Here is a 27,670-nt window from a genome sequence, read left to right as displayed (position 1 = left end):
AATGCTGGGCCAACAATACAATCAGGTTATCTAGGGTTGGTAGGTGGAAAATAAATAGAGACTATTATACAAGCATTTTATGAAACGAGTGTCAAAGTTCTTGTATTTTCTGAGTGAGTGAGTTGGGTTTAACGCCGCTGTTAACAGTATTCCAGTTATATCACAGCGTGTCAGCTTAATGTGGGAGGAAAGCCCGAAGTAATGCAGGTCTCAGACATTTACCACTTCGGTGAAACCCACGAGCACGGGTATGGTGCTGACAAACCTAGAAACATAATCAGGGCGAACCAGGATTCGAACCCACAATCATAGGTTTCGGGCCTGCCCAAGGGACGCAACTCTGCACAGCGAATTGCAGCGCCTGAGACGACTGGGCCAACCATGGCCCCTGTATTTTCTGAGCGAGATTGAGAGGAATACATTAATTCTTACACAAGTTTCGTAAAATCAGTATGATACACATGCAGTGTAATAATGACTTTATTACCCATTATTTCTTAATCCTTTTAAGCTCTCCTTGAGAAATGTGCACTGATTGTGACTGCCATCTAAGAAACCACAACTGTAGAATGACGTCCACAATCGTTTCTAGCGAGACATCATTCCAACATTATGATTCAAATGACATCAACAATGCCGCCCTGATGATGATGTTTCTTTTCTTGATGATATACAAAAGACCCATGCTTCATGGGAATCACATCTGTCAATAGTAAATGTACACATATTCCTTGAATAGTTATAGTATTGAAAATGAATCATAAAATATAACAATAATGATGCAACCTGCCTTACTTTTTTCGGTGGATCAAAATCTAATAATTTCTTGTAGCCTCATCTTGGAAATTGCTGATAATGAATGATAATCATGTGAGTTACTGATTTATTTGTTAACAAAAACTTAAAGGGCAATAGCAGTTCAAATCTCAGTCTCCTTGCCGGGCCTTATTTTATGTGCCTGCATAATCACCAGATGCCAATCTGGGCTGAACACAAATGAAACCAGTCATGATTACAGGCCATAATAAGCACATTTGGAAATGGTGAAGAAAAAGCCATCCATATTTCAATACTTTCAAAGTTAGAGTGTTGCTGCCCTTCATGCAACACCAATTTTGGGTTAGGAACAGGAAAGTTTCAGTATTCAGAATAATTTGTTGATTTGTTGAAAAGTTCAAATGAAAGGGCTGAAGTGAATCACTAGCTGGAATCTCTCCTTAATCTCTTAGCAAAACAAGGGCAGTGCATGGACTATAACCCTTCCTTTTCAATGTCATTGGCGCATACATTTGCAAACATTTGGATCTGACATGTCTGATTTGACATGTCAGCTCAAGTAAGCCCACCGTTACAATGTCATAACAGTGAGATCCTTTGTACGCCATGGACAGTTCAGGACATATGGGTCTGTTGCTGTCTGGAACATCAATGAAGCGTGTACACGAGAGAACGAGTGAGGTGGATTTTACGCCACTTTTAGCAATATTCCAGCAATATCACGGCGGGACACCAGAAATGTGGGGAATCAAACTTGGTGCTTTGGCGTAACGAGCAAACACTTCAACCACTAGGCCACCCCACCACCCCGTATACATGAATGAACCTGATCATCACGAGTGAGTGAGTGAGTGAGTATGGTTTTACGCCGCTTTTAGCAATATTCAAGCAATATCACGGCGGGAGACAACAGAAATGGGCTTCACACATTGTACCAATGTCGGGAATCAAACCAGGGTCTTCGGCATGACGAGCGAACGCTTTAACCACTAGGCAAACGACCGCCCCTGACTATCACGAAAGACTGCAAACCTTTCACGACAAATGTACTAGAATGGATGCAATGAATAGTTGATCTTAGTTAAACAATGCCAACGTCCACTCCTGTTCGTGAACAGCTGTTCACAAGTCCGCTGGGGGGACGGTCAGTAGCCCCGTCTGTCTGAACACATCTACACCTTTGTGCAGCACACACACCCGCGAGTAGCCCAGTCGAATCAGCTCCGCAGCAAACTGAAACAAGATGGCTCATACTCTCATATGCCATACACTGCAAAGCATTCAACAATCGATTCTCCACACCAATGGTCCTTGGTTTGCCAGTACTACACCCTCGATGGTGGGTTTCAACAAACATTTAAGAACTGCATTACTTTCGGCCTTACTCCCACTTCAAGCAGACACTCAAAGATCTGAACTGCGGTTCAAAGTGGCATTAAACCAACCTGACTAACGCATTCACTAATGTGGACACAAACCTATCATTCCTAAGACATTCAATCATTCAAAATATTTAGCATTCCTATAATATAATGAATTACTGTTCAAATATCTGTTAAACCAGTTCATTCACTAATCAATGAATTGATTTCGGGAGGTTTGGAAGCTGATGTTATGTTCACTAGTGATAGACAACAGAACTCGATGCTCCAAGTAAACGTTGTTATTCGTTAGAATTATCTCCACACGCACAATCGTTCCTAAAACACTATGACAACACACAACACAATAAAAGTAACATTCTATACTTACAACTGTCAACTTCACTGATATGATTCACATGCTATCATAACTACACAAGAAACTCCCAGAATGAGAGTTATCTCACTTGCATCACTAGGCTACTCAAACTGTTAAAGTTGGTTTGTTGTTTAACGCCGCACTCAACAATATTCCAGCTATATGATAGCGGTCTGTAAATAATCGAGTCTGGACCAGACAATCCAGTGATTAATATCACGAGCATCGATCCACGCAATTGGGATACTATGACATGCATCAACCAAGTCAGCGAGTCTGACCACCCGATCCCGTAAGTCGCGTCTCACGACAAGCATAGTCACCTTTTACGGCAGCATGGGTTGCTGAAGAATTATTCTACCCCCGATCTTCTCGGGTCAACTGTCAAAGTGATGCAGCTCAGAATCTGACACTAAGTAAAACAATCAACTTGAAAATCAATTAAGTATTTCTGCTTGTTGGCAAATATATGCAGCTAATGCATGTAATGCATAGTTATCACCTATTTTCTTTTTCAAACAGTGAGGACCCGTGAAGATTCCGGGGTTGAATAGGTCTTCAGTAACCCATGCTGACACTAAGTAAAACAATCAACTTGAAAATCAATTAAGTATTTCTGCTTGTTGGCAAATATATGCAGCTAATGCATGTAATGCATAGTTATCACCTATTTTCTTTTTCAAACAGTGAGGACCCGTGAAGATTCCGGGGTTGAATAGGTCTTCAGTAACCCATGCTTGCTGTAAAAGGTGACTATGCTTGTCGTAAAAGGCAACTAACGGGATCAGGCTCGCTGACTTGGTTGATGCATGTCATCCATCCCAATCGCGTGGATCGATGGTCATGATATTAATCACTGGATTGTCTGGTCCAGACACGATTATTTAAAGACCGCCGTAATATAGCTGGAATATTGCTGAGTGCGGCGTTAAACAACAAATCAACAACAATCAAACAGTGAGATTAAACTGCTCAGAATGAGAGCATATCAATCTTAGAAAGAGTAGACTGAATTCTTTCTGAAAAAGTTGACTGAGCACAGCCACTCCCCCTACATTTTAAATGGCCAGTCCCATACACTTACATTTGCTGCATTTCTGCCTCTGTTGCCAATGATGACCCTGACTTGACCTCTGCTGGCATTGAGGGCCTGTACGGCCGGGCACATGACAAGGTCACCTTCAGGGGAGAAGGCTGTATGGAAGGGAATGTTGACACTGTTTGGGATGGTCCCTCTCTTGTATCTGGGCAAGGTCAAGGTCAGATGACTTGGTTCCCTTCTGCACAGGCTAATAGATACATTGGGAGTGAGTCTCTACCTTTAGGGCTGGGACGAGTCCAAATTTACCACCTGGGTACCCACCCCCCTTTTACCCGACCCTACCCGGGTCCTGGCTGTAGGTCTCAAGAGACAGGTACAAACTGTCCATGGAAAAAGTTTGACTGTGGCCCTGGCAAAATGTATTTAGATACATGTATAAAACGATCGGGTCATGCATATGCACTGATGTTTACTGCATGAAGTTTTTTCGTTTTTTCCAAACACTATAAAAGTCAGAAGGAATGCGTGCATAGCCAGAAAGAAGTGGGAACATAAGTGACTTGTAGTGTAACCATAGAGATTTTTATACGTTTTTTCATTAAACAATATATGACATGACATCATCATCATGTTGAATCTCATAAACAGAAGCCTTTCAACTTCAAAAGTTTGATACATAGATTTGCATCAGTAGAAAAAACATGCAACCAGAATATTTTTTGGGTCTCTCTCTCGAGTAATTTTATACAGGCAAATTAATTGTTATTATTGTTCATGTTAAACTGCGGCATGGTATCTCAGTGAGATAGCACTGTACATCGGCATCAGTCCGGACTAGTTCAAGCAGCCACATACACACACACACACACTGCAAGTCCATATAAGTGCAGTAATCTTGGATTCAACATTAAACCCCATTTCACCTCTGACACCTAACCTCACCATGAATGTGTCAGTCTGTGTGTATATCTATCAGGTGAGCTTCAGGACATTGCGCTGTGTTACATAATCTACTGCCTAAAACTCCCACTGGACAGAAAGGATACTCCTCCACACTCCTCACATCCACCACCAGGATCATGGGCTTGCTGTTCTGCTTCTTCTTGGTGGGGCTGCGTGTCGGCGCGGAACCCATCAGCTCCCCCAGCTCTATCAGGTCCTCCGCCGATATCCGTGATGCCTTCTCCGACTTCAACTCCTCCAGAGTCAGTGCCTCCATAGACTGTGGGCAGAATCAGCAAGGATTATAATGTCTGTGTCAATAGTGGGTGGACTGTGGGTAGAGTCAGCAAGGGTTATAATCTCGGTGTCAATAGTGGGTGGACTGTGGGTAGAGTCAGCAAGGATTATAATGTCTGTGTCAATAGTGGGTGGACTGTGGGTAGAGTCAGCAAGGATTATAATGTCTGTGTCAATAGTGGGTGGACTGTGGGTAGAGTCAGCAAGGTTTATAATGTCTGTGTCAATAGTGGGTGGACTGTGGGTAGAGTCAGCAAGGGTTATAATGTCTGTGTCAATAGTGGGTGGACTGTGGGTAGAGTCAGCAAGGATTATAATGTCTGTGTCAATAGTGGGTGGACTGTGGGTAGAGTCAGCAAGGGTTATAATCTCTGTGTCAATAGTGGGTGGACTGTTGGTAGAGTCAGCAAGGATTATGAGGTCTGTGTCAATAGTGGGTAGAGTCAGCAAGGATTATGAGGTCTGTGTCAATAGTGGGTAGAGTCAGCAAGGATTATGAGGTCTGTGTCAATAGTGGGTAGAGTCAGCAAGGATTATGAGGTCTGAGTCAATAGTGGGTAGAGTCAGCAAGGATTATGAGGTCTGTGTCAATTGTGGGTAGAGTCAGCAAGGATTATGAGGTCTGAGTCAATAGTGGGTAGAGTCAGCAAGGATTATGAGGTCTGAGTCAATAGTGGGTAGAGTAAGCAAGGATTATGAGGTCTGTGTCAATAGTGGGTAGAGTCAGCAAGGATTATGAGGTCTGAGTCAATAGTGGGTAGAGTCAGCAAGGATTATGAGGTCTGTGTCAATAGTGGGTAGAGTCAGCAAGGATTATGAGGTCTGTGTCAATAGTGGGTAGAGTCAGCAAGGATTATAAGGTCTGTGTCAATAGCAGGGGGTGTACAAGATTTTACAAACTTATTTGGTTTCTATGCCAGGAGATCATGATTTTACAAGTTACAAAGGCTTATTTTTCAGTGAAATATTTGTTACAATTAGATCTACCAGTGTTTAAGACCAGCATCAGATTCTCAGTATGATTACTTCAGGTTCAAGGTTAATAATACTTGTGACAAGCAAGTAACATCACATCACAAACTAGGATGTCATGATGGCCGACCAGCCAACTTGTTTGTCATTTGACAAGATAGTGACTTAATAATCAAAGGCGTGATGATAATACTTCATGTGCAGTATTACAGGTGGAAATTAAAACTAAGTGAAAACTTTATGTAATAAATGAATGTTATATGAGATTTGTTACAAGGTAATAATATTATAAAGATGATACAGTAAGATTGCTCTCTCTCTGACCAGGTCATTCTGTGGTGACTCGTTGTAATCCTGACTGTAGTAGGACAGTTTAGGACGCGAGTCGGACGACCTGGTCCGCGCGGGCCGTGCATGGTGGCGGTAGGTTGCACTCTTTGGGGTAGTACAGAAGATCTTTACTGAATCTTTCACACATCTCTCAATGTCAATCTCTGGAAGAGACACGAATATATATTATTGTAATCACAATATATACATTAAAATGGTTATGTAGTTCGAGTCTATAAAACAATAAAATATTTCATTTCCACATGTGTACCTAAAGTAAAAAACAAAATGTTCTAGCTAGAGAAGAATTTGTGTATCAGCGAGGTTTGATAACATATTTTAAGTCAATCTATCCCCAGTATGAAGCAGTGCAGCTAAAAATCATGAACTAATTGTCAAATTGTATAAAACATAACATCGTTTATAAAACAGTGTGAATTAATTCCAATTTGGCAACAGGTTGCATATTGTTTTATGGCAAAGGTGAATGTGAGAAGCGTGGCAATGTTCTTTCACGTTAAACCCCATTTCACCTCACCTCAGATCTAAGGACACCCAAACAGGAGGTCACTCCGTGTGAATGTTCAAAATAAGACAATAAAGCATCGAGGCTTCTAAATTCAAGGTACAAGTGAGGAAAGCATTCACACAAGCATATCTGATTCCTCCATCGCAAAAACAAATATAATCAAGAAAATCTGAATGGGAAAAAATAAGGTAGTGCTATTATATAGTTTTGGATATTTTATATACTGTGTCATCTACATGCACAAGGGTGTAATATCGAGGGCATATGTATGTTCTGTAGCAGTTTCTTTGGCAGAGATCAAAATTTCTGACTTTTGGTGGAATGGAAATGAAGTTGAATTGTTTTGTAAAGCCGAGATCTGATTGGTTCAAGAACCCTCCCATCCTTCATTTTAATTGGGTGGAAGTTCAATCACAGATCTTGATGCAGAGCAGTATCGTATTGTATAACCATCGAGATATCGTTAAATCTTGTAATCCACACCCCCTGTTGGCTGTTTACTAATGAAAATCTAAGCACGATATTTCATCGCTTGATCGAATACAGGACTCATTGCTGTATGTCACGGCTACTCGTAAGTATTTATGTTAACTTTTTAATGATAGTTTGTGGAATGTTTTTGAAATTGAATTACCCCTAACTCCATTGGATATTGGTTAAAAAACAACCCATTTGTTTAGACGAAGTGATTGGCCCAACCTAGGTAGTAAGCACTAAGGCTGGGTCGAGTCCAAATTTACTACCCGGGTACCTGCCCCCCTATTACCCTACCCTACCCGGGTACCCACTCTAGGTTTCAGGAGATGTCTCAAAATGTCCGATTGGGAACTTTTTTAGCATAGCCCTGCCAAAACGTATTTAGATACATGCATTAAACAATCTGGTCATTCATACACTGAAGTTGAATTAATTATCTTTATTCAATCATATGAAAAATCAGAAGGAATGGGTGCGTAGTCAGAAAGAAAAGCGAACATTAATGACTTGTAGTGTAACCATAGAGTTCCAGATAATTTTAGTCATTAGACAATATATCACATGACTAACCACGGGTTCGGGTAGTCCTGTGGGTACCCAGGTCCTACTCAGTACCCACCAGACCTGGGTTCCTCGAGGTACCAGTCCCAGCCCTAGTATGCACACAACCTAGGATTATGCATAATCCAAAACAGGAAGTGATGTAAAGCACATATTCCACACGTATCACACCACAAAATAGTCATACTGTGATAATATAGAGTACTTTGGTCACTGAACTCAGTAAAGAAAGTCAGCATCGATCAATCCTAATCGATGTGTCATAAAATTTGAACAAAGAAAGAGAAACATTTTGCATATGACATATTTAATAGGTTAGAAAGCGTACACAATTATAAATTAATGATAAGATACGGTACCATCCTATTGGAGCAAAAGATCTGACTTGATGTGTCATAGTACCCCAATGGTGTGAATATTCATACACTGGTTTGCCAGTCCAAACTTAATCAATAGGCTGCCGTGATGCTGCTGATATTACAACACACATAAAACACTACCACCAACCTGGCATATCCGAAAAAAGCAGGATGCACTCATTGAACCCAAATGAGAGAAGGCGATCCCTCAGCTGCTGGAGGATAGCTACCCCAATGCATAGCGGAAGTGACGAGTTGCCTAGCAACAGCGTGTCCCACAGATGCATGATCTTGTGAAGTGGGAATACATCTACAAGTACAAGAAATCCATGTCAAGTACATGACATCTGAACAGTCACATGAAGTCGTTGCCATCATCATCATCATCATCATCATCATCATCATCACTTCTTTTTGTCACAGAGGTGCCATATCATGTCTGTATGTTTTCATGGCTTCCGGTATATCTTATGCTATATTTTTTTTACCTCATCTTAGACAGAACTATTTTGTTAGGAAGTTGCTTTTAAATCGGGCAATAAGATGCTTGTTATTGTGACATTTTACTAATGGGGGCTATGTCTGAGAAAAGAAGACAACACAATTCTAGTACAGCATATCTACATCGAGTCTTCATCATAGTACTATAACTGTTGGCCATCTCAGCAGGGCTACTTACGGGCATACACTGTAAGTCTACATGATAGTACTGTTAACTGTTGGCCACCTCAGCAGGGCTACTTATGGGCATACATTGTAAGTCTACATGATAGTACTGTTAACTGTCTGCCACCTCAGCAGGGCTACTTATGGGCATACATTGTAAGTCTACATGATAGTACTGTTAACTGTTGGCAATCTCAGCAGGGCTACTTACGGGCATACATTGTAAGTCTACATGATAGTACTGTTAACTGTCTGCCACCTCAGCAGGGCTACTTACAGGCATACATTGTAAGTCTACATGATAGTACTGTTAACTGTTGGCAATCTCAGCAGGGCTACTTACGGGCATACATTGTAAGTCTACATGATAGTACTGTTAACTGTCTGCCACCTCAGCAGGGCTACTTACGGGCATACATTGTAAGTCTACATGATAGTACTGTTAACTGTTGGCAATCTCAGCAGGGCTACTTACGGGCATACATTGTAAGTCTACATGATAGTACTGTTAACTGTCTGCCACCTCAGCAGGGCTACTTATGGGCATACATTGTAAGTCTACATGATAGTTCTGTTAACTGTCTGCCACCTCAGCAGGGCTACTTATGGGCATACATTGTAAGTCTACATGATAGTACTGTTAACTGTTGGCCATCTCAGCAGGGCTACTTACGGGCATACATTGTAAGTCTACATGATAGTACTGTTAACTGTTGGCAATCTCAGCAGGGCTACTTATGGGCATACATTGTAAGTCTACATGATAGTACTGTTAACTGTTGGCAATCTCAGCAGGGCTACTTACGGGCATACATTGTAAGTCTACATGATAGTACTGTTAACTGTTGGCAATCTCAGCAGGGCTACTTATGGGCATACATTGTAAGTCTACATGATAGTACTATAACTGTTGGCCATCTCAGCAGGGCTACTTACGGGCATACATTGTAAGTCTACATGATAGTACTGTTAACTGTCTGCCATCTCAGCAGGGCTACTTACGGGCATACATTGTAAGTCTACATGATAGTACTGTTAACTGTTGGCAATCTCAGCATGGCTACTTACGGGCATACATTGTAAGTCTACATGATAGTACTGTTAACTGTTGGCAATCTCAGCAGGGCTACTTACGGGCATACATTGTAAGTCTACATGATAGTACTGTTAACTGTTGGCCACCTCAGCAGGGCTACTTATGGGCATACATTGTAAGTCTACATGATAGTACTATAACTGTTGGCCATCTCAGCAGGGCTACTTACGGGCATACACTGTAAGTCTACATGATAGTACTATAACTGTTGGCCATCTCAGCAGGGCTACTTACGGGCATACACTGTAAGTCTACATGATAGTACTGTTAACTGTTGGCCATCTCAGCAGGGCTACTTACGGGCATACATTGTAAGTCTACATGATAGTACGGTTAACTGTTGGCCATCTCAGCAGGGCTACTTACGGGCATACATTGTAAGTCTACATGATAGTACGGTTAACTGTTGGCCACCTCAGCAGGGCTACTTACGGGCATACACTGTAAGTCTACATGATAGTACTATAACTGTTGGCCATCTCAGCAGGGCTACTTACGGGCATACACTGTAAGTCTACATGATAGTACTGTTAACTGTTGGCCATCTCAGCAGGGCTACTTACGGGCATACATTGTAAGTCTACATGATAGTACTGTTAACTGTTGGCAATCTCAGCAGGGCTACTTATGGGCATACATTGTAAGTCTACATGATAGTACGGTTAACTGTTGGCCATCTCAGCAGGGCTACTTACGGGCATACACTGTAAGTCTACATGATAGTACTATAACTGTTGGCCATCTCAGCAGGGCTACTTACGGGCATACATTGTAAGTCTACATGATAGTACTGTTAACTGTTGGCCATCTCAGCAGGGCTACTTACGGGCATACATTGTAAGTCTACATGATAGTACTGTTAACTGTCTGCCACCTCAGCAGGGCTACTTACGGGCATACATTGTAAGTCTACATGATAGTACTGTTAACTGTTGGCCATCTCAGCAGGGCTACTTACGGGCATACATTGTAAGTCTACATGATAGTACTGTTAACTGTCTGCCACCTCAGCAGGGCTACTTACGGGCATACATTGTAAGTCTACATGATAGTACTGTTAACTGTCTGCCATCTCAACAGGGCTACTTACGGGCATACATTGTAAGTCTACATGATAGTACTGTTAACTGTTGGCAATCTCAGCAGGGCTACTTACGGGCATACATTGTAAGTCTACATGATAGTACTGTTAACTGTTGGCCATCTCAACAGGGCTACTTACGGGCATACATTGTAAGTCTACATGATAGTACTGTTAACTGTCTGCCATCTCAACAGGGCTACTTACGGGCATACATTGTAAGGAACCAAGGAATGGCATACAGCTGAAACAGAAAGAGCAAACATTTCAAATCAACAAGAGAGAGAGGGTGAGAGTGAGTGAGTTAGTGAGTGAGTGAGTGAGTGAGTGAGTGAGTGAGTGAGTGAGTGAGTGAGTGAGTGTGTGAATGAATGAGTGAGTGAGTGAGTGAGTTAATACTTAACGTCACATCGGCAATATTTCAGCCATATCGTGACGAGAAGTTAGACATTAATAATACATATATTTAAACTTTATAAAACCTGTCATCGAAGGACAGAACGATAACTAGCATATCACAGATTAGATTTAAAACTAGTTGAGGCACATTTAAAAGGAGAAAGAATGAGTTGACAACACAATATGAAAATGGGCTTGAGATCGTCAGTAACTAAAGGGAGATCACCATACCAGGGACCATGGGGACTTACAGTGCCTTTGCTTCCTGCATGGACCCCGGCAGGATTTATATCATCCCTTCAGTCACTGGCGATAGTATACCAGTCAAGCCTTGTGTTAAAATGATGAAAATACTACGTCTTAAAATTCTGGCATGCATAAAAATACCTCGAATGATGTTGGACTTACGAAATCAACAAGAACAAATACAGTATATGGAAACTGATGGTAAACACAGCCATATGTCTTGATGCAGTAATAAGCCTTGATGCCATGTTACCAAAGGTAACCAACCATAGCCTTCGGTTTCATTGTATGGACAGTATGTTGACCACATCTATAGTAGTGAGTGAGTATTGTTTTACGCTGCTTTTAGCACTATTCCAGCAATATCACGGCAGGGAAACCAGAAAATGGACTTCACATGTTGCACCGATGTGGAGAATCGAACCTGGGTCTTCGGCGTGACGAGCAACCGCTTTAACCACTGGGTTACCCCACTGCCCCACAGTTATAGTAGCTATATACATATGTGCCATATAGATCTACCTATAGGCCTAGGTGCCAGGCTACCCAGGTAAAAGCTGTAGGCTTACATGCCAGGTTACTATGGCAACAGCTGTAGACCTACATGCCAGGTTACCTTGGTAACAGCTATATACCTACATGCCAGGTTACCCTGGCAACAGCTATAGACTTACATGACAGGTTACCCTGGTAACAGTTACATACCTATTAGCCAGGTTACCCTGGTAACAGTTATATACCTATTAGCTAGGCTACCCTGGTAACAGCTATATACCTATTAGCCAGGTTACCCTGGCAACAGCTATAGACCTATATGCCAGGTTACTCTGGCAACAGCTATAGACCTACATGCCAGGTTACCCTGGCAACAGCTATAGACCTATATGCCAGGTTACCTTGGTAACAGCTATAGACCTACATGCCAGGTTACCCTGGCAACAGCTATAGACTTACATGACAGGTTACCCTGGTAACAGTTACATACCTATTAGCCAGGTTACCCTGGTAACAGTTATATACCTATTAGCTAGGCTACCCTGGTAACAGCTATATACCTATTAGCCAGGTTACCCTGGCAACAGCTATAGACCTATATGCCAGGTTACTCTGGCAACAGCTATAGACCTACATGCCAGGTTACCCTGGCAACAGCTATAGACCTATATGCCAGGTTACCTTGGTAACAGCTATAGACCTACATGCCAGGTTACCCTGGCAACAGCTATAGACCTACATGTCAGGTTACCCTGACAACAGCTATAGACCTACATGCCAGGTTACCCTGGTAACAGTTATATACCAGCATGCCAGAATACATACATCAGGGATAAAGCCGATGCCATCCAGGTGGTTGCCGAGCTCCGGGTCATGGAATGAGATGAGATGGGTGAAGACGGCCAGGTACTCTGTGGACAGCCAACCAGGAAACACATGATACAGAGATCTATATAAGTAAGAAGTCTTGAAATTACAGAACGTTTTAGTCTCTTCAACCGCCCCTATCATCAACTTACAACAAATATTTATGTATTAATATTGAAAGCCATGTTTCATATATACAGAGTGAAGGTTATTGTAACACATCAGTCACATATACCGTATTCGACATAATAAGCGCCCCACTCTAATAAGCACCAACGGTGATATTTGATATTATATTGGCTAGTTAACAATCCCAATTAGCACCCCTTCCGATTGATCAATGTACATTAGACTTTTTTATTTGTGTATAATACGCACTCGTGTGTTATATGGACCCTCAATTATGGGGAATTTAATTCTGGAAAATATATCTGTCGTGTATAATACGCACATACGTTTTACAGTTGAAATGTATAAACAGCCTTTTAATATGCATGTTCATTTTTGACTGGTTAAAAGTCACACAAGAATTCACATGACAAATTCCATGATGTGAATCGACCCTGCAACCTCACATTTCATGTTTAGCATTGTAACCCACAGTTTTCCCACTAAGCCACTATGGCAAGTGATGAAAGGACGTTCAATCTTAGTAAAATCTAAATATTTTTTACATTTGTATACTTATCCTGCATTACTCCGTATTGCATTTACTGCTATGTTTGACAGAGAGACGAACTGTGTGAGATCCAGCTGCTGAAGAAAGTTGTCCCAACCAGCCCAGGAGGCAGCGCCCTCTCACAGTCGGCACGTGACCCGGAAGTCATGACGTCACACCAAAAGACATAACTGCTTTAAACATAACATCTGAAACTTCGTGGGGAGGTAGCGTAGCGAAAGGGAGGGAACTTAGACTTCGTAATGCAGGATAAGTATACAAATGTAAAAAATATTTAGATTTTACTAAATTTTTTAACTTATCCTGCATTACTCCGTATTGCATCTTTATCAGACGGCTTGGCCGGTGGGCATACTTGCAGATGTGAACCATATTAAACCCTCGTCAAGGTCCGATGAATCCGCACCGCATACAAGTGATGACCGGAACATCTACGACCATTCCTGTCTTCAGGAAACAAGAGTCGATGCAAAAACGAAACGCCCGAATAGGTAACCGAAATACAATGAGGCGTGTAGCCAAAATATATAACTTACCGAAGAGCGAAAGCGAAACGCAGTAGAACCTAGAGCTAATCTGAGGTGATAAACACCAGAGAGTTCGACGGGCCCCGCTCGGGGAATCGAAGAATCAGCGGCGTCGGCGGCAAAATCTACGACCAATCCCAAGAGCGAATGCGAAACGCAGGAGAGCCCTCTAGGCTGGAGGCAAGGAACACCGGTGAGGTCGACGGGCACCGCTCAGGTACCAGAGAAGCAGCGGCGTTGGCGTCGGCGCCGGTTACCACATCTACTACCATTCCTGTCGTCAGGAAACGAGAGTTGATGCAAAAAGTAAAACCCCGGATAGGTGACAGCAATAGAATGAGTCGGGTAACCCAAAACTAAAACTGACCTAAGAGCGAATGCGGAACGCAAGAGAGCCGTCTCGTCTGGGGTGATAAACACCAGAAAGGTCGACGGGCCCCGCTCAGGGTATCGGAGAATCAGTGGCGTCGGAGATAGATGACCTGTTGGGCTACAACCAGGGACCAAAACTGTGAACGCCGGCGACAACTTTCAAGGCTACATCACGGAAGTAGTGGTTGGTGAAGGCGGTGTCCGATCGCCACGAGCAGGCTTCCCTGAACGACGGGATGGAACAGTATACCGTGAAGAACCAGTGTAAATACGATCGCCCTGATCTCATTTTATTTCAGGTAATAGCCTTTGGGGGGAGGGTCCAATCCGGCGGCTCATACGCTTTAAGGATGACCGCCCGGAGCCACAGGGAAAAGTATTCCGGCTGACCAACGACAGCGACGAAGGGGAGACCGGCAGAAAAAGGTGTTTCCTAGACTTGCGGCAGTCTTTAGATCGTAGAATAACCTTCAGTGCCCTTACTGGGCATAATGACGCTCATCCTCATCCTCGGCACCCACACTGGACGAGGGGGGAGGGGACAAGGAATGATCTATCAGGCTGTCCTGGGAGTTGAATCTTTACGCTGACGTCCCAGTACGGTCCATGATGAACGGCGCCCTGGGTACCGCATTCGAACCGGGCATGGGAGGCGTCGAGGGCGTGCTGTACATGGACTCGAGCGGCAGTAGTCAAAACCAGTAGAAACACCCGTCTTCTACTTAAGGTCGAAGAAGGAAGACGAGGGGAGTGGTTCGAAGGGTATTGAAGACCACATTCAGATCCAACGCAGGCGGTCCGAACTTGGTCTTCAGGTCTTCAAGACTGAACGAGCGCAGCCAGGCCCGTAGGTCGGGAATTTTCGTCTTTCTCCGATCGTCCGGGATGGCCAGAACGGAGTAGATGGCGACCAGGTATGTGGGGGTGGTAAGCCCTTCAACCGATGGGTGCTACACAAGTACAGAAGGAACTGATCCAGGATCTGCGGTGACGCTGTCATCGGATCCTGGTGTTTGTCAGAACAAAATGCCTGGAACAAGCATCAGTTATCAGCATACAGTCCCCCTGTAGATGGACGGTGGGCTGAAGCAATAGCCTTGGTCGCTCTAGCCGAATAGCCCTTGGCTTTCTGCATGTGTGTCAGGCGTGCAGACGATAACATGCGGGTATGAGGGTGTGGCAACAGACCGTGTGGATGGAGCAGAAGGTTGGACCACACCGGAAGTTCCAGGGGTTGTCTCTGGCTATGTTTCGGAGGTCGATAACCCAACTTCTGGCTGACCAATAAGGCGAGACCAAAGTCAATGGCAGGGGTCGAGTGGCCTGGATCTCTGAAGAACCGTGGGAGGGAGAACCGGAGTCGGAAAAGCGTACGCGCGTAATCCTTCTCAGGAACGATGGAAGGCTTCGACTGCCACAGCGGTCGTATCCGGCACAGGTGGAATGGAAGACGACAGCTGGCCACATTCAGATATGAGGCAAACAGATCTAGGGTTGGGGTGTCGACCGTTTCACATAGTCTGGCCCGAGGCGCCGGAGAGCGTGAGGCGTCGGAGAGCTTGAGGCGCCTGGAACGCCGAAGATGGTGATTCTCGGGGGCGCCGGTCGAGTTTGTGGCGCCGGCAGAGGGGCGAGAACTCTGGGTCCGCAAACACCACACTACGGTGACGTCGTCAGTGGACACGATCAACAGGGCGTGACCGAGAATGCACTGTCAGCAAGTGCCGTCCTGGATAAGCATTTATCTCGAGGCTGTTGCTGTGCCAATGGTGTTGATCTCTGGATCACAGGTGGTCACAATGTGGGCTGGCGTGGGCCACTAGCCACTGACAAGGTGGCAGGGGAGGTAGTCAGCAACAGGGGTCTGCGATTGCGTACCGTCGGTACGATTCGGAAAAAAGGTGTGATCGCCTGCGAGCCAACCTCAAGTAGACGAAGTAAACCAGCTTCACAATCGACCGCCGGGGCATCGACGTAACCGGGTAGTAGGAAGTCGAGGCAATATGGCCATTGCACGAAGTAATGAGATCGTTTTCATCCCTGAAGCGGCGTATAAGTACTCCTGTTCTTATATCGAGGTGACGATGGAGGACGACAACACGATACGAGGCAGGTATGCAACAGGGGTCAGTGGGACGGCCGAGGGACTTTAAGTATCAAATCGACACTGTGTCCGGTAGTCAAGGCGGAAGATAGGACTACCTGTCGTAGTCGAAAAGATCAAACCGGACGAAGGAAGGCGATCTTTTCCATCCCTTGAACGCCTATAGGCGCTATCGTTCTTATAGCGAAGGGTTGATGAAACAAGGTTCCTCGTGACAGCCGTGTTGGTAAAGGAGGTCTATTGTTTCCAACATCCGTGCATGGATGGACTGCGACAGGCGCCTGGTTGAGTGGTATCACCAAGCGTACAGGTAGACATGGAAACCAATCTGTAGAAATACATGGCACCCCTTGCCATGGTAAGTTGACCTAAATCCGGTCGGAGTTGTTGACAGTCCGAGTACTTGACACGTGACATGTAAATCACTCTGCGCAGTAGCCGAGAAAACCGCCTTGGAGTCGGAACTGAGGTGCAAACTCCACACACAGACAATCCTCAATGAACTGTGTGAGAGACGATCAAGTGGTGTACCCGAGTTTTGCGATAAAACACGGAACCCCATGGGCGTCGTGGAAAACCCGGGGAGCGCCGAGGAAGAGTCTCTCTCAGGAACGCTGGCGCTAGGGTAGGGTAGAACAGCGTTGATGTCTGCGATGTCGACGAAGTAAACTCTTTGTAAGTGGATGTCGTCGTCGAATCTGATACAGACGCTGTTCACATGACGCTCTGTTTCGATGGAAACCCGCAGGTTATCTCTCCGGAATCATAGCGCTTTAAACGACGGGATTATGGATAACGTCTCAGTGGGCAAGTTGAATCAGACCAACTGTCTATTGGTTGAAATGATTCCACCCAGGAAGTAGAACGATAGTCACGATCCCGAAGACCGACGGGAGAGTAGCGAAAGGAGCGGCGACAGTTGTTTCACCATGCTTCTCCGTGTGACGAGTTATGAGACGGCAGCAAGAGAAGAGGGCAGTGGCGCCGGGGAGGCGATTGCCGATGGTGCCCCTTAAGCCGCAGTAGAAGATCGGATGGTCGGCTCGTTGATCTGAGCTTGATAAAGCTTGTTGATCTGAAGCTTGTTGAGCGCCGAAGACATCAGAGGATGCGGAGGCGCCGGAGCGCGGAGACATCAGAGGCGCCGAGACATAAGCGGCGCCGAGTCATCAGAGGCGCCGAGTCATCGGAGGCGCCGAGTCATCAGCTTGTCATGAACAAGTCATGAAGCTTGTTGAGCGCCGAGACATCAGCGGCGCCGAGTCATCGGAGGCGCCGAGTCATCAGAGGCGCCGGGAGCGCCGTGTCATCAGAGGCGCTGGGAGCGCCGAGACATCGGAGGCGCCGAGTCATCAGAGGCGCCGAGTCATCAGAAGCGCCGGAGGCGCCGCGTCATCAGAGGCGCCGGAGGCGCCGTGTCATCAGAGGCGCCGCGTCATCAGAGGCGCCGGGAGCGCCGGGAGCGCCGTGTCATCAGAGGCGCCGCGTCATCAGAGGCGCCGGGAGCGCCGAGACATTGGAGGCGCCGAGTCATCAGAGGCGCCGGAGGCGCCGAGTCATCAGAGGCGCCGGAGGCGCCGGGAGCGCCGGAGGCGCCGTGTCATCAGAGGCGCCGGAGGCGCCGCGTCATCAGAGGCGCCGAGTCATCGGAGGCGCCGGGGGCGCCGGAGACATCAGCGTTGACGGTGTTGGAGACCGTGAACGGTCGTATGTCGTGCCAGGGGAGGCAGACTCTACGTTGGGAGCGCTGGAGCCGCCGGTGGATTAGGAGACCGTGAACGGTCGTATGTCGTGCCATGGGAGGCAGACTCTACGTTGGGAGCGCTGGAGCCGCCGGTGGAGTAGGAGACCGTGAACGGTCGTATGTCGTGCCATGGGAGGCAGACTCTACGTTGGGAGCCGCCGTGAAGCTCCGCTGAGCGCTGCTGCCGTCAACGTAGGTGGGGGTCGACGAGCACGTTGAGCGAGGTGTGTCCTGGATACTCGCATGAGCTGAAGGATCACAGCGACGAATGACTGCAACATCGGCACTGCCTTGTGAAAGTACAGGGCGTCGTACAATCACGGCAGAAAGGGGCGGCCCCGACCAGATTTGTTCCCGCGGAAACAAGTGCAGCGAGGCAGAAAATCTGGAATTTAAGCAAAACATAACTATGTGGCAAAGCCACAAAGTGCGGGAAGCATAATGTGTGGCCAATCACAAAGTATGGGAAGCATTAAGTAACTCAAAAACAGTATATTTTATTAAAGTTTATGAGATAAACAGTACGCTAAAAGGGAGCGAAAAGGCAAAGCCTTAAGCAAACACGTAACCATGTGGCAAAACCACAGAGTACGGGAGACATAATGTAACTCATAAACTTCGTATTATATTGAAGTTTATGAGAAGAAACAATTACGCTGAGAGGTAGCGAAAAGGCAAGGCTTTAAGCACACCAAAACAACATACATAAATGTAATGTATTACCCAAGCCAAAGAGAGAATTCAAAACGCAGAACACGACATTACGTGGCCACGTGGTGAATGACCAAAATGGCGGGAAAGAAAACAAAATGGCGGGAACAACATTGCGCCCGTAAATTACTGTGACGTGAGCCACAGACGAGCGATAAACGTTACAATTTACGAATGGGAAGACCCTAAGGTCACGGCCCATAACAGGTAACAATGTAGCAGCATATAATGAATGTAGAAACACGCAAAATATAAAAAACAAATAATAAGCTTTAATTTCCACAAGGGATACAAAGTACGTCCGTCCGTGGAGGTGACAAAGCAGTTATGTCTTTTGGTGTGACGTCATGACTTCCGGGTCACGTGCCGACTGTGAGAGGGCGCTGCCTCCTGGGCTGGTTGGGACAACTTTCTTCAGCAGCTGGATCTCACACAGTTCGTCTCTCTGTCAAACATAGCAGTAAATGCAATACGGAGTAATGCAGGATAAGTTAAAAAATTTACATGTCATGACTTCAGTTGTCTGCATTCTGCACGTTTTTTCTCTCCTACTCATTTGTTTTATAAAGCAACTAATGTATTGTTTCAATATACGGTATCCTTTCTGTTATTTCTTGCATTTAGATGGTTCATAAGAAAGAAAAAACATTCCTCCTCAGTTTTGGTTGAAAATGTGAAATATCGGAGTCATGATTTAACAATAACATAACTACTTATTCCCCTTCCTATTTAGCTCTTATGAAAATCATGGGACTCTTCTTAAAATGAAGATTCTGATAAAATTCCACTGTTAACTGTGCCATAGGACTATGCACTTACCTTGAATCACAGCCGAGTTGTCCTTGAGGAAGAACTTGTGCAGATACTTGGGGATGAACGAAGACAGGCAGGAGAAGGCTAATGCTGGAAGACGGCCACAAAGTCAGCAGCAAGTTAACGTACTAGAGATGACTACAATAACTTCAGAACAATATCCTTGGTATTTATAACTGACTAACTGATGTTTCTAACTGACATCAATATCGAAAATACATCAAAATTAACTATTAACAAATTAAATGAGATTTCCTGATAGTTTTCATAAAGATAAACAGAAACAAACAGTAGAACAAAAAAGAGCAGAGAGGGAGTTCTGGAGCCAAAGTTACTATGTGTTTGTTTGTTGTTAACACCACACTCAGCAATATTCTAGCTGTATGAGGGTGGCCTGTAGATAGTCTTGCCAATACAATCCAGTGATCGATATTGTGAGCAACAATCCATGCTGACAGGTTACGATGACACACAATCAGCCAAGTCACCGAGCCTGACCACACGACTAGCACAGGTTGCTGGGGAACAATTCTAACGCAGGGTGAGATTTGTGAGACATGTTTTGGGGTGGAGTGGGCAAGCGGTCAAAAGTGCCAGGTGCTGAGATCGTATCCCGCTAGTGACCGGGTTGTTATTCAGCCTTAGGACCCTAGGGTACAGTACATACACCCTGTACACTCAAAAGAACCCACTCGTCCGATGGTAGTTGACCAGATGGTGGAAACGAATACGTACATACAAACGAAACACAAGTGTCAAAACTTGTGGTGTCACTCTAGGCAAGTGACTTAGTTCAAATGTGCTTCTGTTCACCCAGCAGGGAATGGGTACCCGTTATGTGAGGTGAATGTAAAAACCTTCTAGAGCCCCTAGGTAGCTTGGGTTGTATACTCCCCAGGGAGTTGAGAATGATAACTGGAACGCAAAGATCCACTAGTCGGGGAACAAACAGAACCACATTTGAGCAGAAGCTGGTACCTGGATACCTGCTGTATATAAATGTATAATAATAATAACAATACCGTATTCGACGTAATAAGCGCCCCGCTCTAATAAGCGCCCACGGCGATATTTGTTAATATATTGGCTAGTGAACAATCCCAATTAGCACCCCTTCCGATTGATCCATGTACATAAGACTTATTTATTCGTGTATAGTACGCACTTGTGTGTTATATGCACCCTTAATTATGGGCAATTAAATTCTGGAAAAATATATCTGTCGTATATAAACATTTCAGGCTGTCACCAAAATACTATTCTAATAAGAGCCCCCTGTTTCTAATTTTGAGAGCGCCCTGGGCGCTTATTACGTCGAATACCGTAATAATAATAATAATAATAATAATATGTTTACCTTCATTGTTGAAGTTGAGGGCCAGGAAGGGGGCACACAGGGAGTCCAGCCCCTGCCAGTAGACATACTCCGGATGACTAACAACCCACGCCTTGAGGATGCGGCGGAACTTGGTGTGAGCTGCTGGTGACGACAGGAGTTCATGGTACTGGTGACAGCGCGGAATGTCAACCTCGATCTGTGGAAGGAATTAAACAAATGAGCACAGAGGCCATTGGACGAAGGCAGTGTGTGAACTATGTGTGTCAGCAATATTTCAATAACATATCAATGGCCTGTCAAAAAATCAACTTTTGGCCAGGCAAACCTGTGATATCAGCCAGGGTGCTGTACAAAACAACCTCAGCACTAAGTTGTGAGCCGTAAGTCTATGTAAGGTATGGGAGTTCCGATCACCTTAGCACTAAGATCGCTTTGTACTAGGGCTGGGACGGGTAACTCGGGTACTCGGGTCGCGTGGGTCCTGAGTAGGACCCGGGTACCAATAGGACTACCCGGACCCGTGGTTAGTCACGCGAGATATTGTTTAATGACAAAAATTATCTAAAACTCTATGGTTACAATATAAGTCACTTATGTTCCCATTTCTTTCTGACAATGCACCCATTCCTTCTGACTTTTATATGTTTGAATAAAAATATAACTTCATGCAGTAAACTTTTACAAACCTGTAGAGGTTATGAATTCTCTGATGAAATCCTCCTTGGGGCACTTATTGCATTTTCCTTGCTCAAGAAAATCTATATGACATAGTTGTAACCATTTTCCTTAATAAAAAATGTTACCACACAAAAAACTTCGTTTTTGTATGATATACGACCACCCTTACGGGGCCTCACCCCCAACGGCGCCTCACGCCAGGGGGAGCAACTCTCACCCAAATCACTTTCCATATGTCAAATGCTGAGGGAATGTGGGGAGGTGGGTGGCCGTGCCCCAAGGAGGATTTCATCAGAGAATTCATAACCTCTACAGGTTTGTAAAATTCTCTTTCTGATTAAATCCTCCTTGGGGCACTTATTGCATCAAGACAGACTCCCAAAGATAATCTAGGAAGTGGCATCCGTCAGCAACAGGCGTAAATAAATACATCGTATTTGATTATTCAACAGAATAAAATATTGAGTTCAATAAATGGAACCAACCTTATCGTGAGGCACCACCGTCGAAAGGCGGGGTCTAGAGACAGGGCGTGGTCGACCATATATTATGATAAAGCCTGTTTTTGCGGCTTGTCATAAGTTGAGAACTCGAAACACCTCCCACCCCACCCCCACACTTTTTTTGAACAAGTGATATAAGGGCGTAGATCACGAGAGACCATAACCAGCGCTGAGCTAGGCCAGAGGGTCCCCGAGGATCGAAGGAGTGCGTGCGCAAAATACGAGTATTATCGAGTAGTAAGGACTGATATTTATCGACCGCAGAAGATAAAATCCGGACCATTACTGAGCAGTATAACCGGAAGACTGTCTAAAATCTCGAATGCTCAATCAGCTAGAGATTAGAACTTTGCCCAGTTCGGAGAACTGACTGACCAAACCGAGTACGCTCGCTTGAGTGTTTGTCGAGTTGGTAAGGTTTGATGAATCGTGCTCGGCTGGCTCCAAATAGCCGCGGCGCAGATCTGCTCAATGGGCAGAGCCGCGGCGTACGCTTTTGACGCAGCCACTGCTCTAACCTAATGAGCCTTCAACCTGGTAGGGGGGTCCCTGCCTGTAAGCGTATACGCTGTACAAATGTTTGAAACTATCCACCTCGAGATAGATTGTTTACTCGCAGGTGAGCCAACCTTCCTACCGCAGTAACAGCAAAATAGTTGGTTATCCTTACGGACACCCATATTTCTGCTGATATAGGCCTTGAGAGTCGTGCGGACATCCAAGACATGAGCATGTCTTGCAGTGGTCCCCGACGAGGAAGGCTGTGAAAGAGCAGGTAGCTCAATAGGAGCCGTTCACGTGGAATCGTGTGCGACCCTAGGACGGTAATAGTCCGGTAGACGAAAACTTTTACAAACCTGTAGAGGTTATGAATTCTCTGATGAAATCCTCCTTGGGGCACTTATTGCATTTTCCTTGCTCAAGAAAATCTATATGACATAGTTGTAACCATTTTCCTTAATAAAAAATGTTACCACACAAAAAACTTCGTTTTTGTATGATATACGACCACCCTTACGGGGCCTCACCCCCAACGGCGCCTCACGCCAGGGGGAGCAACTCTCACCCAAATCACTTTCCATATGTCAAATGCTGACGGAATGTGGGGAGGTGGGTGGCCGTGCCCCAAGGAGGATTTCATCAGAGAATTCATAACCTCTACAGGTTTGTAAAATTCTCTTTCTGATTAAATCCTCCTTGGGGCACTTATTGCATCAAGACAGACTCCCAAAGATAATCTAGGAAGTGGCATCCGTCAGCAACAGGCGTAAATAAATACATCGTATTTGATTATTCAACAGAATAAAATATTGAGTTCAATAAATGGAACCAACCTTATCGTGAGGCACCACCGTCGAAAGGCGGGGGCTAGAGACAGGGCGTGGTCGACCATATATTATGATAAAGCCTGTTTTTGCGGCTTGTCATAAGTTGAGAACTCGAAACACCTCCCACCCCCCCACACTTTTTTGAACAAGTGATATAAGGGCGTAGATCACGAGAGACCATAACCAGCGCTGAGCTAGGCCAGAGGGTCCCCGAGGATCGAAGGAGTGCGTGCGCAAAATACGAGTATTATCGAGTAGTAAGGACTGATATTTATCGACCGCAGAAGATAAAAATCCGGACCATTACTGAGCAGTATAACCGGAAGACTGTCTAAAATCTCGAATGCTCAATCAGCTAGAGATTAGAACTTTGCCCAGTTCGGAGAACTGACTGACCAAACCGAGTACGCTCGCTTGAGTGTTTGTCGAGTTGGTAAGGTTTGATGAATCGTGCTCGGCTGGCTCCAAATAGCCGCGGAGCAGATCTGCTCAATGGGCAGAGCCGCGGCGTACGCTTTTGACGCAGCCACTGCTCTAACCTAATGAGCCTTCAACCTGGTAGGGGGGTCCCTGCCTGTAAGCGTATACGCTGTACAAATGTTTGAAACTATCCACCTCGAGATAGATTGTTTACTCGCAGGTGAGCCAACCTTCCTACCGCAGTAACAGCAAAATAGTTGGTTATCCTTACGGACACCCATATTTCTGCTGATATAGGCCTTGAGAGTCGTGCGGACATCCAAGACATGAGCATGTCTTGCAGTGGTCCCCGACGAGGAAGGCTGTGAAAGAGCGGGTAGCTCAATAGGAGCCGTTCACGTGGAATCGTGTGCGACCCTAGGACGGTAATAGTCCGGTAGACGAAAACTTTTACAAACCTGTAGAGGTTATGAATTCTCTGATGAAATCCTCCTTGGGGCACTTATTGCATTTTCCTTGCTCAAGAAAATCTATATGACATAGTTGTAACCATTTTCCTTAATAAAAAATGTTACCACACAAAAAACTTCGTTTTTGTATGATATACGACCACCCTTACGGGGCCTCACCCCCAACGGCGCCTCACGCCAGGGGGAGCAACTCTCACCCAAATCACTTTCCATATGTCAAATGCTGACGGAATGTGGGGAGGTGGGTGGCCGTGCCCCAAGGAGGATTTCATCAGAGAATTCATAACCTCTACAGGTTTGTAAAATTCTCTTTCTGATTAAATCCTCCTTGGGGCACTTATTGCATCAAGACAGACTCCCAAAGATAATCTAGGAAGTGGCATCCGTCAGCAACAGGCGTAAATAAATACATCGTATTTGATTATTCAACAGAATAAAATATTGAGTTCAATAAATGGAACCAACCTTATCGTGAGGCACCACCGTCGAAAGGCGGGGGCTAGAGACAGGGCGTGGTCGACCATATATTATGATAAAGCCTGTTTTTGCGGCTTGTCATAAGTTGAGAACTCGAAACACCTCCCACCCCCCCACACTTTTTTGAACAAGTGATATAAGGGCGTAGATCACGAGAGACCATAACCAGCGCTGAGCTAGGCCAGAGGGTCCCCGAGGATCGAAGGAGTGCGTGCGCAAAATACGAGTATTATCGAGTAGTAAGGACTGATATTTATCGACCGCAGAAGATAAAAATCCGGACCATTACTGAGCAGTATAACCGGAAGACTGTCTAAAATCTCGAATGCTCAATCAGCTAGAGATTAGAACTTTGCCCAGTTCGGAGAACTGACTGACCAAACCGAGTACGCTCGCTTGAGTGTTTGTCGAGTTGGTAAGGTTTGATGAATCGTGCTCGGCTGGCTCCAAATAGCCGCGGAGCAGATCTGCTCAATGGGCAGAGCCGCGGCGTACGCTTTTGACGCAGCCACTGCTCTAACCTAATGAGCCTTCAACCTGGTAGGGGGGTCCCTGCCTGTAAGCGTATACGCTGTACAAATGTTTGAAACTATCCACCTCGAGATAGATTGTTTACTCGCAGGTGAGCCAACCTTCCTACCGCAGTAACAGCAAAATAGTTGGTTATCCTTACGGACACCCATATTTCTGCTGATATAGGCCTTGAGAGTCGTGCGGACATCCAAGACATGAGCATGTCTTGCAGTGGTCCCCGACGAGGAAGGCTGTGAAAGAGCGGGTAGCTCAATAGGAGCCGTTCACGTGGAATCGTGTGCGACCCTAGGACGGTAATAGTCCGGTAGACGAAAACTGACTGTCCCGGTGATATTTATCGACCCCATGGAAGACAGTTATTTTGGGATCGGCTGACATAACACGAATGTCGCCTACCCGTCTGCCGGACGTTACCACCACAAGGAACGCCGTCTCCCAGCTCAACAGCTGAAGAGAGAGAGACGACAGATCCCGAAAGGAAGGACCGGACAGCCAATCTAGAATGATTGACAAGTCCCAAGGGGGACTGATCCGCCGGACTGGCGGTCGGATCCTGTCCACACCTGCTAAAAAGCGCTGCACTAATGGGTGTGCACCCAGAAGTGCCCCGTCGACAGGGACGTGAAAAGCTGCGATATCTGTAGAGTACCCTCGGACTGTTGATGCGGCCAGGCCGTCATCTAGTCGCGACTGGAGAAACTCAAGCACGGATACGAGATCTGCAGAAAAAAGATCTGCAATCCCTCTATCGACACACCTGGGCGCATAGCAGGCCTATCTATCGTACTGAACGTTTGTCGAATCCCTCCGCGAAGCCAGTATTGTGTCTGCAACTCGTGCAGGAATACCGCTCTTCTGGAGGCGATTCCTGACAGTGGCCAAGCCACCCATTGAATCCTGAGATTCGGGTGGAGGGCCCCGTTCTGGGATAGGAGGTCCGGTCGTAAAGGTAATATAACAGGAGGCTGAGCCAGAAACCTGAGTATTACTGGAAACCCACTCTGCGCCGACTAAAGAGGTGCCAGGAGCACAATTAGTCGCGCAGGCTGAGTGCCTAGCTGAGACAGGACCTTGGAAATCAGAGGTACTGGGGAGAATGCCCACAGAACTGTCCGTCCAATCTAGCTGAAAGGCGTCCGGTGCCACCGACCTCGGGTCGTGGACTCGGGAGCAGAACGTTGTTGTCTGGTTATTTAACCCAGACGCAAACAGATCCACCTGTAACGACCTGTATAACAGGGAGAAAATCCCGAATATCCCCGGGTCGAGCCTCCACTCGTGAGGAGCGAGGATCCGGCAAGACAGAGCGTCCGCACGGACGTTGTCCACCCCCGGGAGATAAACAGGTAGCACCCTGATATCGTGAGAGTCGCACTATAGTAGGAACTGCCACGTCTTTCGTCGAAGCGACGGAGACGCCGTTCCCCCCTGCTTCCGGATGTAAGTCATCGCCGTTTGGTTGTCCATCTCTAGACGAACCACTTGGCCACGAAGCAGATCCGGGAAGCGTTGGAACACCAACCTGACCGCTCTCAGTTCTAGCACATTGATATGCAGTTTGATCTCCTGCTGGGACCATAGTCCCGAGGCAGTGTGATCATTCAGAACGCCTCCCCAGCCGGAGAGTGACGCGTCTGTTTGAACTGTGAGAGACGGAACGGGAGTGATTCCCGACCTCGGTCCACCACTGGAGGTGTGTAATGAGCCACTACGGAGTCTCGAGCACAGTCTCGAGATCTTCCGAGTTCGCCCAAAGTCGACGGAGTGCTTGTTGAATGGGACTCATTCTCAAGCGCGCCCGCCAGACCAAATCCACTGTCGCCGCCATGTTGTCCAGTAACTGGAGCCATGTACGAGCAGTGTGACTTGCGCTTAAGGGACTTGATATCTTGTGACAGAGATACACGTCCTCTCACCGTGTTGAAATTAGCCACTAGGAAGACTAGATTCTGAGTGGGGCTCAGATCTGACTTCTTGAGATTGACCATCCACCCTAGAGTGATCAGAATATCTATCACTTGTTGTGTAGCTATCTGACTCAGGGATTGGAATAGAGCTCTTAGTAACCTAGTCGTCGAGGTACGGATGGCAGAAC

At 45.8% G+C, this 27,670-nt stretch overlaps 1 protein-coding gene across 1 annotated transcript in view; it reads right to left on the bottom strand.

The window, feature by feature from the left end:
- Nucleotides 1-262: 262 nt before the first annotated feature.
- The window catches only part of LOC124149638 (TBC domain-containing protein kinase-like protein), a 57,998-nt gene continuing 30,590 nt past the window's right edge, over nucleotides 263-27,670 (bottom strand). Inside the window, exons 18-26 of the mRNA XM_048387632.1 lie at nucleotides 21,184-21,361; nucleotides 19,833-19,916; nucleotides 12,835-12,920; nucleotides 11,077-11,113; nucleotides 8,175-8,336; nucleotides 6,095-6,264; nucleotides 4,606-4,781; nucleotides 3,602-3,761; nucleotides 263-2,010 (exon numbers count right to left, since the gene is read on the bottom strand). Of these exons, the coding sequence (XP_048243589.1) occupies nucleotides 1,900-2,010; nucleotides 3,602-3,761; nucleotides 4,606-4,781; nucleotides 6,095-6,264; nucleotides 8,175-8,336; nucleotides 11,077-11,113; nucleotides 12,835-12,920; nucleotides 19,833-19,916; nucleotides 21,184-21,361 (1,164 nt within the window). The 3' untranslated portion in view covers nucleotides 263-1,899. The remainder of the gene's footprint in view (nucleotides 2,011-3,601; nucleotides 3,762-4,605; nucleotides 4,782-6,094; nucleotides 6,265-8,174; nucleotides 8,337-11,076; nucleotides 11,114-12,834; nucleotides 12,921-19,832; nucleotides 19,917-21,183; nucleotides 21,362-27,670) is intronic.

Source organism: Haliotis rufescens, unplaced genomic scaffold (assembly GCF_023055435.1).
Source record: "Haliotis rufescens isolate VD_foot unplaced genomic scaffold, xgHalRufe1.0.p SCAF_7, whole genome shotgun sequence".
Classification (NCBI taxonomy): Eukaryota; Metazoa; Mollusca; class Gastropoda; order Lepetellida; family Haliotidae; genus Haliotis; species Haliotis rufescens.
Note: the sequence above shows the minus strand (reverse complement) of the source record. Positions and strands in the feature narration are given on the sequence as shown.